The 12,989-nt window shown below is 41.2% G+C and overlaps 1 protein-coding gene across 7 annotated transcripts in view; it reads left to right on the top strand.

Moving 5' to 3' along the window:
* LOC145499354 (uncharacterized) overlaps window positions 1-10,155 on the top strand; it is a 161,253-nt gene extending 151,098 nt beyond the window's left edge. For 4 of the 7 annotated variants that reach the window (XM_081478871.1, XM_081478869.1, XM_081478870.1 and 1 more), the window contains 2 exons: window positions 2,586-2,699; window positions 4,860-10,152. In XM_081478871.1, coding sequence (XP_081334997.1) covers window positions 2,586-2,699; window positions 4,860-8,344 — 3,599 coding nt within the window. In that variant the 3' untranslated portion in view covers window positions 8,345-10,152. Of the gene's footprint in view, window positions 1-2,585; window positions 2,700-4,859 lie in introns of all 7 variants that reach the window. The other 3 variants (XM_081478867.1, XM_081478868.1, XM_081478872.1) reach the window with 2 other exon arrangements.
* The last annotated feature ends 2,834 nt before the right edge of the window (window positions 10,156-12,989 follow it).

The raw sequence follows: 12,989 nt of genomic DNA, 5'->3' as shown, positions 1-12,989 counted from the left end.
GGATGTTAAATTAGCAAACACACAAGGTCAGGTTTCAAGTCCACATCGCTTATTTAAAGCGAATAAATGAAGGGCCAAATGTTAAAAAAATAGCAACAAAAAGAACTCAACCTGATGTGTAAAACTGATAAGAAAACAAGAAATTATATTACTTCTTTGCCGTGCGACAAAATGCCCAACGGAAGCCGAGAAAATTGAATAGGGGAAATGAGTTCATTATTGACTTCGGAGGACAAAACGAAAAATTTCCATTCTTGTAGTATATACAACGGCCAACATTTTAGAAAACAACGGAAAGACACAAGTAAAACATATTTGAAAACAGCAAATGAAATAATTTCTTCGCCGCGCGACGAAATATTACAGCGCAGCGAAAGAAAGATGAAAGTTGTAAATCAAAAACGCGACAAAAACGAGCCAATTGTATTGAGATCAATCGTATTTCAACGGTGTTAAATTTGTGGCCACTTAGGTCTTTTCTCAGCAGTTCTGTTGTAGCTGAATAAGACTCCAAAAAATATATTTCAAAGAAACCGAATAAAACTAAATAAACAAACCGCGTGGAGGTCACCGTAAATTAAATATGCAGAAATCCAGCATTCAAGTTTCCGTTTACTTTTAAAACCTAAATTCCTTAATACAAGGAACCAAATGAAAAGAAACGCAAAAGGAAGTTCAATAACAATAAATTTTCATTCAGAAACCTATGTAAAAGTTAAAAAATGTTCAAGATTTTCGCAGACGTACTTCGCTGCATGTCAGCATGTTCTTAATTCTTCACGCTAAAGTGAAAGCTTGAGTTTTTGCCGACGACTTCTCCGACTTTTGCAGTCATTTTATCGGCCGTGGGGTTACCAATCGTTTCAAAAGTTGAATTCAGCTTCGAAGTAATACTGTATATTACTATTTTTGTTTTCTAAAGTCCGGGAAACTGCTTCAAAACCTCGATCGATATTCAAAACTTACTTGAAAGCGTACAACCAATCGCCATGGTTTGATATAATAATAACGCTTTATTCACTCTAAACACGTAAAACACATCTACATAGAAAGTAAAAAAAACTACAATAACTTAAGAAATAGATATGTTTAAAGTCAACGGCACCCAACGGAATATTTCGGTAAAATATCTGTTCGGATGGAAGGTTACCTAAAAATTTCGAAATTTTTTTCCCAGCGACGCTCTAGACTTTTCAAATGTTTTCGGAAAACCATAAAGTTTCCTTAGAATTTTCGGCATGATGTGCTCACTTTTATCATGTCCCATTATTTTCGGACGGTTTTCTTTGTTCTCTAAAGTTTTCGTCTGGCGTAATTATTCCAAAAGCTGCTAAAAGTTTCCGTAAGCATTAGAGGTAATCAGGAATGTACATGAACCTAATGAAAGATAAGGGCGATTGAGCTCGGCATTAGCCTACTTATCAGATTATCGGAGAAGTTATTTTTGTGGTTTGAACATCTAAAACGATCAAATTATTCAGTTTTGACCGTAAAAAGATTCCTACGCCAACAACAATCCCTTGATCGGTTCAGAAACGCTCGTAAACCTAGAAAAGGTGTTTCTCCTTGTACAGTATATGCAGTGTTTCGTCACCAAATGTGAGATCAGAACGGAAATATAAAGAAAAGCCTAAGTTTTCAGCTTTGCTTCTTTCTAAATGCCAGCAGTGCGTGCCTATTATGTATTATCACGTCGCCTTCCTCGCCACGTTAATGAAAGCCATATATGCAGGATTCATCTTTGCTTCGTTTGTTTGACCCTGTTTACACCTATTATTTGTCAGCTCTCCAAAAACCTTGAACTTTTTTAAGCCCTGAATTTAATTGAAGGCCGGGACCTCAGTAGCTTGTTCAATAAAAGAGATGGATGTCTAGCCTGCTCCAGTTTCAGAGTTTGTGGAAGCCAGTTAGCCGTCATGTCAGCGTGTGTCCTGATTTGAACCATGAGGATAAACGAACCTTGGGGTTTTCGAGTTATTCCCCTGCCTTTGAGGACTCTGTACTCGCTGATCTTCCATTCTGAGGACACCTAAACATTGATTTGTAATTTCCTTTCTATTTCAAATCTCAAAGCAGTAATTTCTCCATGTTAGCCTTTGAAGTTTGTAGACGCGCCATTATTGTTACCTACCAGTTCCCAGCGGCCAAAAAATGTTCACATGAGGTCGACGCCATTTGTGCCACGCAGCCAGCTAGCCAGTCCAAGATGGCGTCCAAACCCTGAAATCATCTGGCATCGCGGAAAACCCGCGGGAATGACCCGATTAGTATGCGTTCTCCTATCGTCGAACGCAATAAAGTACTTGCTAACCTACAATGTGTGTGTGGCTTGCTTCAGCCGTGCTGGGGAATTTTCGCCCTGTGTTGTTCTGAATGGGGTTCGCTGTGCTCGGTTCGTACTGACAGGACCTCAGGCAATGTTCGTCAGTACGGACCTCGCACTAGGTTATTAAGAGGTGAATACTGAAAATAATTTTTAGGCTATCCCATAGGCCCTCCACATTATATTTACAAATGCTGCGTTACATTGTTTTGTAGGAACAAAGAAGATTTTTTTTTAATTACTTTGGTTCTTATTTTCAAAGGCTCCTTTGTTCAACGCAGGCCACCTTTATCAATGGAACACAATCAGTTGCCATTTCCTGCATGCAGTCAGACTCCAGTTGAAACTTCTCAGACACAAGGTCATCATCCTCGGAGTGAGTAGGAAATTTTTTAATATGTAGCCAAAACAAATAACGACTTCAAACAGGTCTATGTAGTTATAGCTACTCACCTCACTGCATAACTGAGATTCTGATTGATAGAAAAGAAATATCTTGTCAATATCTTGTAATCCATTGGACCAATTTTTAACAGTGTCGATGTAGAGCAGTGTTGTTCCCAGACAGAATTCAAGAGCTTTGTAAACAAAAAGGTTTGAAGTTATGTCACTTCTCCTCTTTAGGTTTACACACCTTACATGGATATTCGAGCGAAGTCACACTCTTAAGTCCTGTCCAGACGGGAGAAGTTTGGCGGCCAAACACGATCACACATTTTTTGTTGACCAAGCCTGTTGATGACGTACTGAGTGGGCAATCGGTTGTTTGAATGAACAAAATGTTTTACAATGTTTGATCAAGGGTGCTTACCATTTACAAAAACCATCCGGTTGGAAATTTCAGGCACAAACATTAAACAACTAAATCCGACGTTGCGGGCGGGGGAATCGCTATAAAGTATATCCACATCATCTAGAGAGACTTAAAAGAGCAGAAAAATAGCATCACCTCAAATCACAGCTCATATTTTCTGAAGCTTCCCAAATGGAATGGCACGAACCATTTGATTTTCCAACTGGAATTTCCGGTTTTCCCATGTAAATGGTAAGTACCCCAAATGTTTGACGTCATTCAAATTCTATCAAACTCGATCAAACAAGGCGTCCAAACGGAAAAAGGTTTGGTCAACAAACAATGTTTGATCGTGTTTGATCGCCAAACATTTCCCATTTTGGCCGAGCTTCCTATACATGTGTACATATCCTTCACAGCGTCGCTTCTCAAGTCTACTTTGGGAAAGCAAAAATGCGTTCCATGATTGTTTGTCAACGAATCCAATCGAGCGAATAATATGAATGAAAAAAAAGCAACTTAAACGTTCTTCAGTGAAATGTACGCGTGTTGACGGTGGCTCACACGCATGCCCACTGCTGCTCTGTTATTTGGTCGTCTTATGCTGTGGAACGTAAAATGAAGTTAAAGATAAACGAAAAGATTTAACCTTTATTTTAAATTAATGTGATATTCATAATTTTGTCGCTGCTATTCGAGGACCATGGTTTCATTCCTGTCCTCCAGCTCGAACACACCATTCTATAAGCTAATAATAGAAGCTAGAAGCCAATTAAATGCATGCGTAGTGCATTGTTAGGGCTTTTTTCATCTTGACAATAAAGTTGACAGTTACTTGTGATAATACATTGTTCGTGGCTAGTCTTACGCAGCTCGTTTCGTCCCGGCCAAGGGACTCATCAGAGACCTGTCAACTTTATTGTCAACTTTATTGTCAATTTTCACTCGTGAATTTGTGCGGTCGGGAATCCTTATGCAATATAGGGTGAGATTGCTGTCATCATTTTGTTAGCGAACGGGACTTTGGGCACGATGCCCAACGAGTTTTTTTCATCTTCACCCGAAAAAAATAATCAATATCAAGGCCGAGATTACATTGATTTAATTTTTGTTAGTTTCAAATCACTATGTTATGAAACATAAAAATACCGTTAAATTGCCTTAATTAATACGTAGAAAATAGACTTAAATATCTTAGAGGAAAAATATCCTTCCAGTAACAAAAATATTAATTCGATAATATCATAGATGACAAATTACTCCTTAATTTTGGCGCGAAATTGCAGCATTAAGTTAGAATTTCACATGTGAAATTACAAAATTGTCATGGTAACGTTTGGCGCGAAATTTTTCGATAAAATAAACAAGTCAAAAACCCAGGATTTTAAGCGTAATATTTGTCACCCACGATATTACAAGGTAAGAGGCTCGGGAAATTATAAAAATTTTGACAAAACGCGCGTGAAATTATATCCTAATTGAACTCGTCACCATTTGATTAGCCATATTTGTAAAGCCCTCTACTGTTAGGGAGGTTTATTTTTTTGGAGTCGTAGCAATGTTTCAAAGATTTTTGTCAATCTTTTTGCTGTTTCACGTCGCTGTATCTAGAGAGTTTAAAACACATTATGTGCACCTATGATTATATATTCCGAAGTTGAACTGTAAGTCCAATTCTAACGTAAGCACGACTATTTTTCTTTTACTAATATTTCCTCCTAAAAATATGTTTTCTCTCATCAGAGGCTTCTCCTGCAGACATGTTTGATGTGAAAGCCTGTCAGAGGAAACTTTCAGAGCATTATCAAAAAATAGCCAAGGTGCCCACCACTGCTTGGTCCTCAGTATTACAGGTGGAGCTTGAGAAGATCTACACTCCACTGTCCTGGGTGAAACAAGAACAAACCACAGCTGGGTCATCACAAAAGAAGCTGAGCCATTACACTGAAATGTTCACTGAGAAGACAAAGAACGGAGTTGTAGCAAAGAGAATTCTCGTGAAAGGAGAGATTGGAATTGGAAAAACGACTTTCGTTAAGAAGCTGCTCGTGGATTGGTCGAATCTTGAGGAGGCGATGATTGATAAGGAACGGAAAGATGCACTGAGGAAGTTTGACCTCGTTCTTGCTGTTAATCTCAAAGAAGTATCTAAGTGCCAGACGTTTAAAGAAGTAATAAGTCGCTCTCGGCTGTTTCCAGAAGACGACGAAAAGTCAGTAGACGATCTGCTCGGTTACATTCATGAGAATCAAGACAAAATTTTGCTTGTGTTTGATGGCTATGACGAGTACCGCACAGGCAGCGAAGCAGAGGAAAGGTATGGCAGCAGAAGCAAGTCTCCAATTTTCGAAATATTCCACGGGAATCGTTTGAGAGACTGTACTGTCTTGGTAACCACTCGATCTTCAAGAGCAGATGAGATACGCGGACCTGCTGACATGCAAGCCGAGATCACCGGGTTTAATACGCCTGATCGAGAGGACTTCATGAGAAAAATACTGGATAGCCAAACTGAGGTGGATGGTCTGTTGCATTTCTTATCGGATAGTAACATGGAAGACGTAGCAAGAGTTCCGTTACTGACCCTCTTTTTTTGCTTGCTGTGGAAGAAAGAAAAGCAGAAATTGATGGAGCTAACCGAACGTAAAGCTAAATTGTATCAAGCAATTGTGGAACACATTTTGCGGCACAGCCACCGACGGCACTCCTCTTGTAAGACCTCGAAACTGAAAGGAACGGATGACGAGATTCTCGCTGAAATTGGAAAGGTGGCTTTAGCAGGTCTTCTCAAAGGCGATCTTGTGTTCGAGTTTGGAGAACTGCCTGAAAAGGTGCGCGGCGAAGAGGGTGTCATTGTTGGCCTTCTTCAATTTTCTGAGTACGGACCAAGTCTAGAACCAATGGAAATGGTATCCTTCATCCACACGAGTATACAAGATTACCTAGCGGCGTGGTACCTCATCTACAGCTGTGTCCCTAATGGTAATCTTGGTGAAATTGAGCAGCACGCCGGCACCTTTGAGAATTGTGTTGCCTTGGAGAATGTTTTTCAGTTTGTTTGTGGTTTGTCTGACGAAGGAGCAATAAAAGTACTTGAACACTTGAAGTCAGTCAGAATCTCTGACCCAACACTGGAATTATCAAAGACGATACCGGACATAGAAACCGAGACTGACGTGCCTCTTTGTGACATTACTTATAGGCAGCCGAGCTTCAGTAACTTATTTTATGATTCCTTTCGTGAAGTTCAATCAAAAGCTGAACTCTTAAATCATTTTCTTGATTACACTGGTGGAGTCATCAATGTCACCAGAGATAGACCGGTTTCTGAACTGATGCCAAACGTAAACGTCTTGACTAAACTATCACATAATTGTGTTTTCAGTTTCATTGGGGAAGTCCTTTTATACCTCGTCACTTCTTATACAGCTTCTCCATCTGCGCATAAAGAATGCGTTGAAGACTCAGTATTGTACAAGTCACTTGATTTTTTCAATTGTTTGAAGACGCCACTAAGAGTAACTGAGACTTCTGAAGCTCTCACGGTTGAAGAATTCATAAGGAAGCTCAGCTTGAAATGTTTAAACGGCTGCTTGTTTATTTCCATCCTCAGTTTCCGTAATGGTCAGTTTCAGTTTTATACAACTGATTTGTTCCTGAGGTGTGATGTCCATGCCAGACTATTTACGGAATCTACTACGATTTCTGTTCCATCTAACGCTACACGTTTGTGTTCAGAACAGTCATGCCTGAAATTGTTACGTTTTCTGCATTGTCATAACCTAAGCAGCCAAACAGTGAAAGCTCTTGGTGCAGTCATTGGAAATTGTAAGCATTTGAGTGGCATTGAAGTTGAGAAGGGTGATGACTCCATATGTTATTTGTTGGAACAAATGCGAAACCCCAGTAAGTGCTCTCTGACGATTGGAGTTGACTCGATCGGTGCTCATCTTACATCAGTTGGTGCAGTGCAGCTTGCCAGTTTGTTACCAAGATTTAACGTCATCGCTCTTAGCCTTGACCTGAGAGACTGCTGTGCTGCAGAACTGAACACATTGGTTGCTAGTATCACACACAAGACTCTCGAGAGACTGATACTTAGAGGAATAATTCTGACTCCAGCAGCAGCTAAGGCGCTCGGTCGGTCACTTCCTGAAATGTCGTCACTACAAAAACTCGTGTTAACTGGTGTGGATGGAAGCATTTTACAAACTGAGGAAATGGAGGCGCTGTTTGGCGGATTTAACAAAGCAATTCCTTTGTTCGCGTTAACTTTCTGTGGTTTCAGCGTGAGAGGTTGTCTTTCTCCACTCATCAAAAGACTCCCCTTCTTCCCCAATTTGAGAAAGTTAAAGCTTGAAAGGTTAAACATTGATGAACATGACCAGTGTAGTCTGTTGAAGAGCTTTAGATTCCTGACGGAACTTGAGGTGCACATACGTGGAGAGACATGTCTTGATTCCTTTCATTACTGCACATCAATGGATGAAAAGATACTGAAGCTGGGTGTAGTAAGTCTGACTCCAGCAGTAGCCGCAATGCTGGGACGTTTACTTCCTGAATTGTCGTCCCTAAAAAAACTCGGATTATTTGGTACGTGTGGAAGCATTTTGGAAGCTGAGGAAATGGAAACGCTCTTTGGCGGATTTAACAAAACACTGCCTTTGCGCACACTGGTTTGCGGTGGTTTTAGCGCGAGAGGTCGTCTTGCTCCACTCTTTAGAAGCTTTCGCTTGTTTCCCAATTTGGTAATCTTGGGGCTTATAAAGTTAAACATGGATGACCATGACTTAAGTGGTTTGTTGGAGATTTTTCAGTTCATTCCTAATCTGCAAACACTTTTCCTATCCGACCATCCTCTCGGTCGTGCCGTAACATCTATCGTGCCACACGTGATCAACTTGAAGAAGCTTCAGTATCTTTTCATTGACAACACTAGTCATTCTGAGGAAGATTTGAATTATGTTCGAGACATCGTCCAGCAAGCACTACCTGAACTAGTAGTAGTCGTCAAGGACATCAGCGATGGCGAACTCCGACTCATCATGGACATCACCGAAGATGATGACGGCGATGATGACGACGACGATAACGACGATGATGACGACGATGATGACGACGATAATGACGACGATGATAACGACGATGATGACGACGATGATGACGACGATGATGACGACGATGACGACGATGATGACGACGATGATGACGATGACCAGCATTTTTAGAACGGTGTAATCCGATTTGATTTGACTTTTCCTTTGTGATCCTAGACCACCCCCATGGGATAATTTTCATAGCAGCTTATCTAAATTTTAATTTTAGCTAAAAGCAAGAAGCGGCTTTTATTACCAAACTTAAGCTACTTTCGTCTCTCGTAAAAAGGCGAGGAATCTAGATTCCTCCCAGAAACAGGTGTTTTCGTAGTGTGGCAAAGTCTCAGCTGATATATCGCGACAATAAGATTTACACTACTGAAACGATAGGTTTATCCGCTGGGAGCAGTATTTCAGTTGAACGGACACTTGAACTGCACTGAGCGGGGAACTTCTCTAAATTCGGGAAAAATGGACTCGGAAAATGACCACGGCTTGTGGAAATGCATGAGGCGTGATTACCGCCAAAATTAAGCTTGGAATTTTATTATGCTGTTTGCCAATGCGGTTTTTAATGTTTTCACTGGTGTTTTTAATGTTACGAATTGTGTTTAACCTGTTCTCAATTATGGTCGCCGAGACGCCGCTGTTGTTTTAATGTGTTGCTCCTGTATTCGATTATTCGTTGCGAATTATGTTTGTGTTATGCGAACTTCGATTCTATTAATCGTGTTCCGAATTACGTTCTCCTAAATCCGGGTCTTCAGAGAGCTCAACCGCTATGGTCTGGCGCGAGTGATAATTTAATTATGCTTATTCTTCATATTCAGCGTAATAATATTGTCCCAACGAACGCTCACAACTGTGTTATACAGAGTTTCAACACGATAAAAAACTGAATCCTGGTTATCAGAATCCAAGTTTGGCCAGGCAAGTTGTTGTAAAATCGCATTTATCCGTGCTCGAAGACGATTCCTCACAACTTCCGCCAACGACAGTCGCATTAATTTTCTTTCCGCGGGAAGAACATGCATAACTAAATTATCATGCACTCGCGCCAGACCATAGCGGTCGAGCTCTCTGAAGACCCGGATTTAGGAGAACATAATTCGGAACACGAATAATAAAATCGAAGTTCGCATAACACCATACGGAACGACACAAACATAATTCGCAGCGAATAATCGAATACGTTTTGGCGAACATAATTGAGAACAGGTTAAACACAATTCGTAACATCAAAAACACCATTGAAAACATCAAAAACCGCACTGGCAAACAACAAAGACATAATGAAATTCCAAACTTTTGGCGGTAATCGCCCCTCATAGAAATGATCTACTTCACTAGAGGCTTCTACAGACGTCAAGGATGAGAAAGGACACGGTTCCAACAGTAGCTAACAGTAGTTTATTCAAACTTCGTGTACAGTCGTCAGTGTAATCATGGCAATATGAAATCGACGAATAATTGTAGAAGGACAACTCAAGCAAAACAAAGTTCAGTTTGAATAAAGTGAGAGCGGAGGAAACAAAGCTCTCAATGTGTTGTCAAACTGAAACTAATTCTGTTGGTTTTTGAAAAAAAGGGTTTTAAAATGCTAATCATGGAACAATGACTGAGACCACATCCACACTACGCCGGAGAAATTCCGTCCACACTAAACTGTCACGAAAATACCCTGCGAGTAGTTGGTTTCTCCTGCGCTGAACGAGAGAGAAACCAACTGCTTGCAGGGTAATATATTATGGGAATTCGGAAAAAGAACTTTCGATAATTAGCCAAGACACTATGCCTTTAACTCAAACTTCCTGGGAAGCGCTATGGATAAATTGTCATTCTTTACAGAAGAATAAGAAACATAAGGACGGATGGTGCTACTGCAAGAGCACGGTTAGTTATAACAGCCCAGGACGTGACGCACATACTGTTGTTAAGGGACGAACCATTAGAAAAGTGATGGGGGGGGGGGGGGGGGTGTGATAACAAATTTTTGGGCCGCTTACGGTTGTTATCCTTGTTACAACAATCCAGAGGGAAACACGCTTGCAGCGACGGAGTTTGTCAGACTCCTAGAGGACTCGGGATCTGTTACAGCAAAACAATCCAACGGGAAACAGGGAATACGCAGTACTTGGGTCCAACAGTAGAGTTTAATCCACTGACTTACTCGGAACGTATAACGTAACCAATACGGGATAGTGGTATCCGGCGTCCCACCACCGGGGGCGTAACCCAAGAACAATTTACAAAACACCTGTACTTATGCTAGACTCTAAACAAGTAATCTAATATTTCGTTTAGTAATCCTAAACCCCTATTGGCTGCCAATGAGCTCATTGCTGTGCTAGGCTATTCCATCATAGGCAGTCAGTTATTCTGCTCGTAAATATTAACTACTTACAACTTCAGGTAGTTCTCACTACAAGGTGTTACACGATAATACAGATAAACAGGTGGTTACCATGGTTATTGGACTTACACTTGATTGCTAACTGTCGGCTTTTTTATGGTTATGAATATCGGCAAATTCTCCCCTCACTCCGTACCTCAGCTCATTAATGTTATCAGTTCCTGGTTGAAAGCAGTAGAGCTTATATGTAAACTCTTGAAGGCTCTGAAAAAAGCATATCTGATAGAACCCACTCCATCTCCAGCTGCTTAAACATTTCTTGGTAAGATGTCTGTTGCTTGACAAGTCGTAGGGCTGTTATCTTTTCCCTTCCAGGGAAAACACTCACTGTGTCACAACCAATGAAAGCATGCATACCAATTAGGCATTTGGGGGCTCACGGATTTAACGTTAAATCCGTGAGCCCCAAAATTAAACATTGCACATTCGCAGGATTTTAGTCATATCCTGCACGCAATGCTGTAGGTGTTTTTTGCTGTTCACACCCTTGTTGGAACGTGATTTGTACTCTAAAGAATAGGTATAAAATAAGTTCCTTTATGTATCTTGTTCAAACTCCCTGATGAAGTCTGTATGATTAGACGAAACCGGTCGGAAAAAACAAAGCAAGTTGACAAGATCTGTTGATGAAGTGCTGCTCACTAGTATTATTTAAAAAAAAAAAAAAAGAACTGTCATAACCACCGCCTTGTAGCCCGATTTAGCTACATGAGCTGCATGTAGAATAAGCCGGGTATCAGCTTCTTCCTGTGTGGAGTTGAGCTCTTCAACTATATTGGCAGCTTGTGAGGTAATCTCGTAACAGTCACTAGGCTGATTTAGCAAGAGAACGGGAACGCCACTTGACGACGGCGCGCGCAGAACAAACACCCAAATATGGTCAAATTAGAACAGAATCCAGGTTATTCCGCGCGCCCTGCAGTCGTCATCTGACCATATTCGGGTATTTGTACTGCGCGCGCCGTCGTCAAGTGACGTTCCCGTTCTCTTGCTAAATCAGCCTATTTTCACACGAAAAGTGACCTCGCCTGTCAACTTTGTTCGGTATTAATCCCGTCTCCACCCCTTTATCACAAACTCTGTGAAGGCCTTTCTATTCTTTGGATTCAAAAGGAATTTTCTCCACTGCTGTACCTTGTGTTCGGATGCGTCCGCACGTAGACGCGCTAAGACCCTTAAAAGGTTTTTTCTTCGTGCGTTTTCAAGAGCTATTTGGCGGGTAACTTCTACAAATCTGCATTTTGGTCTGAACTATCTGCGTTGATGGTTCCGGGGGAAGTTGTGGTCCGAAATGCCTCGCCTGCACCGCTATCCCATTTACTCTATGGGATGTTCTTTCACCCGATAACGTTTCTTCTAGGCGGTTAATGTTATCCCATGCCAGAGTAGTGCCAATATGAGGCTGGATGTTATCTGGCAATGGGATTTCATTTGTTGACGTCATTTTCTTAAGACACAGTGCAGTGTTGATTTCTTCAAGCTTGGAATAGGCGATTCCGTGGCCGCAACGATTAAGCATTTGGATGAGTTCAACGTTATCTGTCAGGGTCTTCACAGCATAGGGAAGAGGGATCTGTTTGGATGTCTTAATCTTTCCTCTGCTCACTCCAAACATCAGATCTTGGGCGAAGGATTTCATCAACCTCTGCACTCTTGGATGACAGTTTTTATCTGGCCACTCTTTTTTTCCAGTCAGATACTTTTGCAAGAACGAACCCTGCTCTTTGGGAACATCCATTGCGCTCTTAGCGAGATCTGAAGGGCGTGGAGACTATGTCATCTTGTTTTCTGTTCTTTGAATAGCTTCGCGAGTGTCAGTAGCAGCCCGGTGTATATTTGAGCTCCGAGAAGACTGGCTTGCATTGTCCTGTTTTTCCAGAAGAAGGGTTGTTATGTATTTGGCTACATTAAGTGTGTCAAATTGGCGGGAACTATGAAGACACGGGTGGTTTCTAACAAATTTTCAAAGAGGAAGACATCGCCAAATCCTGCCTGGAGATTCTGTCTGGTGTGCTTCTTTGTGGATAACTTGATTTCTTCAACAACCAAAGACGTAAGATACGTACGATATAAGTAGTTCTGTCATTTCAGTCAATCTGACTATTTTCTCGTTTGCAAGAACATCCGATCTGATGTAATCATCTGATGTAATCATCTGATGTAAGCATTTGGTAAGCTTCTGACTCGAGATTAGCATACTCACCTTCTAGCGATTCGCCACAGCCATCGGAAGCCCCAGCGGGACTTGCCTCAGCCCTAGTATAGCTCTTGTAGCATGTCCTGTGGTAACAAGCTTCAGCTGTTACGATTTCACGCGACGCAATTGCGAGAATCCTGCCGTCCTTCTTTTCCATGGCTGATTTT

This window comes from Orbicella franksi, chromosome 10 (assembly GCF_964199315.1).
Source record: "Orbicella franksi chromosome 10, jaOrbFran1.1, whole genome shotgun sequence".
Taxonomy (NCBI): Eukaryota; Metazoa; Cnidaria; class Anthozoa; order Scleractinia; family Merulinidae; genus Orbicella; species Orbicella franksi.
This window is presented reverse-complemented; position numbering and strand designations above follow the sequence as displayed.